Here is a 5,000-nt window from a genome sequence, read left to right as displayed (position 1 = left end):
GTGCAAGAAATGATAAAAGCAAGTGGAAAGTACTTGAGGGAAGAGTTTCAGACCACTGTAGACCCTGAAATGGTTGCTGTTGAAGGACGAGTCCTCCCGCCTCCTAAACTTAAGCTCGGACCTCAAGATGAAGGGCTGATCCCTCGTGATGGATCATGGGACATGCGTAATCGGGCATTATTTGAAGGCGTCCGTATTGACATATGGGCGTTAGCCTGTTTTGCACCAATCCAAACTTGTAATCAAGATACACTGAAGACGTTTTGTGACCGAATGTCCAGTGTGTCAACTCGAGAGGGAATGAGGATGACTGCACAGCCAGTAGTTGTGAGATATGCACGAGGACTTGAAGATGTAAGATTTGTGTTGTGATAGCGGAGTACTGTCCCCTGAGGTCTACATCTAGTGCTGCAAATATGCAGAAACAGTAGCAGGTTCATTAACCTCACTAACAAAGGATCCTGAACCAGAGTCGTAAGCAGAGTAATACGAGCGGTTATAACCTGGATCCGATTATTGACAAAATGGTATCAGAGTTGGATGAATCAGAGTAATTCGATTTTCTGTCCATTCTGCTTACAAACTCCCTTGTTTACTCGTGGTTTAAGGACGGTGCCTACAATTGTTATTGCGCATACGTTCTTGATCTACGCATCTCGAGATTCTCGGGTTTCCTTTCGGTAATGCTTACTAATACAGGGATATTTTTGTGCGGTCTTTATGATCTTCATGTTAGCTTAGATACGTTATCCCTTGTTATAAATAAGCCAACCAGACTTAAACTGGTTGCAGTAGCAATCCTTGCAGTTTGCTTCTAACCCTTCCAAAATGTATCACCCTACTTCTGCGCAACGTGATATTCCGAGTAAACGCTTTAAGAGCGTCTTGTTGTAAAGCGATTCTGTAACTATTGTCTATTACTTGCCCAGGCAGGAAGAGGAAGAAGACTATTCCTGCCGCCTCCACATTCTTTGATTTGCCGGTCATCCAAATAAATGGATGAGTCAGTCCAGTTTCGACTTGTCATACCTGTTTTTTTTTATTATTAAAACGCATGATCAATTGCCACACGTCATCAATATATTTTGAAAATTTACAACAGCGTGGCAATTTTTAACTGTCTAAATTCCCATGAGAATTTCCTCTGTATGTTGGCCACAGTCGTTACAGAAACTAGTCTACGATGAAATGATATATGAAATGAATCATATATTAAACTGCGGATATGAAATCAAGTGAAGCTATGATCCTCGAAGTTATGAACGCAATTTTGGCAATTGCGTAGAAAAGCCTGAAAAATTCAGGACTTCAACGGAGTTTGAACCCCCTCGCGATACCGGTGCGACGCTCTAACCAACTGAGCTATGAAGCCACTGACGTTGGGAGCTGGTCATTTGTAGGTTTTAATGTTCCCGTGATAAATGAATCAACGATGAAATGATATATGAAATGAATGATTCAGGACTTCAACGTTTTGCGGTTACTGGTCTCACGTGAGTGACACCAGCATACATTTGAATTTTTAACGCATGCTCAGTAGGAATCGTCGAGGCGGCTGGCAGAGTCTTCGTTCTCTTCTCGACTTATCTAGGAAGATCGAAGGCCACTCTGCTCGCAGGGTAAGGCACAAGTAACTTAAAAATGATTATAGCCTGGCAGCTCAAGGGCATTGGCCTCTCAACAAACTTTGATACATTAGGGTTGAGAAATAAAGATTTCCTTTTAAGTTGAAAGTGTGATCCCCAAATTTCTCGGTCATTTTTGGCTAAGTGTTGGAAAGTGTTGCTTCAACCATAGTTTTGCAATACTGCACTCTGTGATTTGCTTCAGAAATCTCGCAATAAAAGGTTAACGAAAAACTCGAACGAGTGTTTGATATACATCTGACCGGGTAGGCACTCAGGGTCTATAAATGACTGAAAAGAAAATTCTCGTTTATCTATCTTCTCAAATAAGGACTGTAATCCAAAGGCCCGTCTCTAAGCTTTATTTTTGCTTTTTAAGGTTGATACCTTTTGGTGAAAACTTAAAGACTTTATTTCAATCAGTAAAGTAGGGTTGTAACCTTAAATGTACAAAAAACAACTTTGTTTATGTCTTTTTTCTTTCTTCTTTTTTTTAAGGTTGAGGGCTTGTTTTCCAACTGGTACGTAGAAATTCCAAGACTCCAGCTGATCATGGTTGTGCTTTCAGGAAATGACAGAGGACTTTACTCAGAGGTAAAACGCGTTGGCGATTGTGTGATCGGCATTCCAACACAGTGTGTTCAGCTCAAACTTGTTCAAGAGGCGAAACCTCAATTCTGCAGCAACATCTCACTTAAGATTAATACCAAACTTGGAGGCACCAACCATGTTATTGATTTCTCAGACAAACCTGTGTTTACTGAACCGACAATTGTGTTTGGTGCGGATGTGACGCACCCACCCCCTTCAGAAATTGGCATTCCTTCCATCGCTGCTGTAGTGGCTAGCATGGATCATCACGCCGCAAAATACCAAGCTCGTGTGCGCGTGCAAAGGCATGAAAAAGGTCGAGACGCACGGGAAATAATCAACGATCTGGCTGAGATTGTCAGAGAGCTCCTGATCGAGTTTTACAAAGCTAACGCTGAGCTTAAGCCGTCTAAGATCATATTTTACCGGAACGGTGTCAGCGAAGGACAGTTCGACCAAGTTTTTGTTCACGAAGTGCGAGCCGTTCAAGAAGCTTGTGTGAAGCTTCAGAAAGATTATCAGCCTCGTATTACGTTTGTGGTTGTACAGAAACGACATCATACTAGACTGTTCCGTGAAAATAATGAAGACTCTTCAGGCAAAGGACGTAACATCCCGCCAGGGACGATTGTGGACAGTGGAATCACACATCCGTATGAATTTGACTTCTATCTGTGCAGCCACTATGGAATTCAGGTAAATAAAGCAAAAAGTGCTCAAAAAGGACGAGCACGTGATTTCATCGCACCTTGTTGCATCACACGAACGATACAATGCATGTACTGCGAATAGCATAGATGATGTCGTTCCATTTCATCAATATTTTGACAGATAAAAGTTTTCTAGCGTTAAACAGTCATCGTTAAAAGAAGGGATTTTTTGAAATAATGAAAGGACTTCGTTCAATTTCTGGTAGGATTTAATGTGAAACCCCATGTTATAAACTTGGGTCGCTTCTCTTCCTCTCTACTCTCACACCCTTTAATTTTTTTACCTTGTACCAGGCCTAGACGGGGAACAAGAGTTAAGTTTACCTTTTTTTATGGGATCCACATAGCTCACTTCCACCGCATTTGCGCAGGCGAAAACTAAGAATTTCAAGAATTACTGTATTTTGCGTGCAGAGAAAAGACACGGGGTTTTGGTGATGAGAATAGATCTTTGCGCCGGGTTTGCATGATTCTCGTGAACAAGTCTCTTACTGAAACATTGTAAGCGTAGGGTGTTTGTGTGTGTAAAGGATTCTCCCAAAAAAATCCTAAAGAATCTTATTTTGCAGAACAAAAGCTTTTAGGTTGACTTTCCTCCCTTTTACGTTATTTGTTTTTTTCTTTTAAAGACATTTGGTTTAAGGTTTTTTTTTTACCTGCCGTCATACGTAACTCGATGGTCTACAACAGGAGCAGACTGCTAACGATGAACAGGCATCACTAAAAAATGAAACAAAAATAGCGTTTTTCCACGAGTATTATATACGACAACTCCTCCTTAACTGATAACTTGAAAAATGCGATGTACACGATGCTTCAGTGAAAATAAGAAATAGAGAGGAATAGGCATTTGCATGATGGCGTCATTATACTAGCAAACCTAGAATTCTTTGTCAAGATGCTTCCTTATTCTCTGCTCTCCTGCCGGGGAACAAAGAGGCAAATTGGTAAAAAATTTTCCTCTCAATTCGAGCCACCCAAACCGTTTTTGTCTTGATAGTAAGTGATGTCCACATGCAAATGGCCTATTTCCTGGCTGATTTTGTTATCACTAGTATCGGTCGTAATCTAAAACTCTTTGTATATAAATACACCTTATTGAATGGTTTAACATATAATACCTATAAATATTTTGAGGATATTATTCCACTATTACGCCATTTTCTAGTATTTTTCTTCTTCCTGCATTGACCGAGCATAATACGAAACCATTCAAATGTCCTTTATTTGACTGGGTAAACAAAATGACGAGTGACAAGCGATGACAAGCTAAATTCTGGGGTTTTGCATCGTGCTGAAAATAATTTCTTAAAAAAATCCCATTCCGTCCCGATCCGTTGCACTGTAGTGTCCCGGTCAAACCGGGTCACTACCGTGTATTAAGTTGCCGTCGCATATTTTTCGCGTTCTCTTTAGCAAATGCAGTAAAATGGCGTTGTAGTGGAATAATAAATGCCATGTGTCAAGACCTCCTATCCCAACAAGCACAACATTTCTCTTAGACAACAGTCTCAACTATGAAAAGGGGTAAACCTGTGCAAAAGTTCTTGTTTTTTCTTAGCATTCATTTCATCGTGCTGTAATCGGAATGCATAAAACCATATTGGGAAATTTAACGCATAGTTGTGGGTGTCGAGCTTTGTTGCGGACTACCATTCTTTTCTTCTATCCGTCAGGAAACAAGTCGACCTACTCATTATCATGTCTTATATGACGACAACAACTTTACCGCTGATAGCTTGGAACAGCTAACTTATCAACTGTGTCACTTGTGCGCAAGGTTCACACGCAGTGAGTGTATACCAGCCCCTGTATATCACGCTCGTTTGGCAGCCCTCCGCGCCAGAGATCACATGGCTACTATAAAGTACGAAATAGTTCATTGACACTGTTTTAACAATTATTCAATCCTGAAAATTTAAAGATATGTGGGAACAAAATGTCAACTCTAATCCCAAGTCTATTGTTGCGAACAGGTAGTTGATGTTTTGACTCATGGTTATTGATTATGTCCACATGGGAAGCAGCGTTAGAGGAAACTTTGTGACATTTAATTTGCAGCTTTTCTGGAAAT

The 5,000-nt window shown here is 40.5% G+C and overlaps 1 protein-coding gene across 3 annotated transcripts in view; it reads left to right on the top strand.

Moving 5' to 3' along the window:
- LOC137992238 (protein argonaute-2-like) overlaps positions 1–5,000 on the top strand; it is a 57,503-nt gene that overhangs the window by 47,142 nt on the left and 5,361 nt on the right. For all 3 annotated transcript variants that reach the window (XM_068837447.1, XM_068837446.1, XM_068837448.1), the window contains 3 exons: positions 1–354; positions 2,124–2,912; positions 4,603–4,793. In XM_068837447.1, coding sequence (XP_068693548.1) covers positions 1–354; positions 2,124–2,912; positions 4,603–4,793 — 1,334 coding nt within the window. The remainder of the gene's footprint in view (positions 355–2,123; positions 2,913–4,602; positions 4,794–5,000) is intronic.

The sequence above is a fragment of the Montipora foliosa genome, chromosome 2 (genome assembly GCF_036669935.1).
Source record: "Montipora foliosa isolate CH-2021 chromosome 2, ASM3666993v2, whole genome shotgun sequence".
NCBI classification, from domain to species: Eukaryota; Metazoa; Cnidaria; class Anthozoa; order Scleractinia; family Acroporidae; genus Montipora; species Montipora foliosa.
This window is presented reverse-complemented; position numbering and strand designations above follow the sequence as displayed.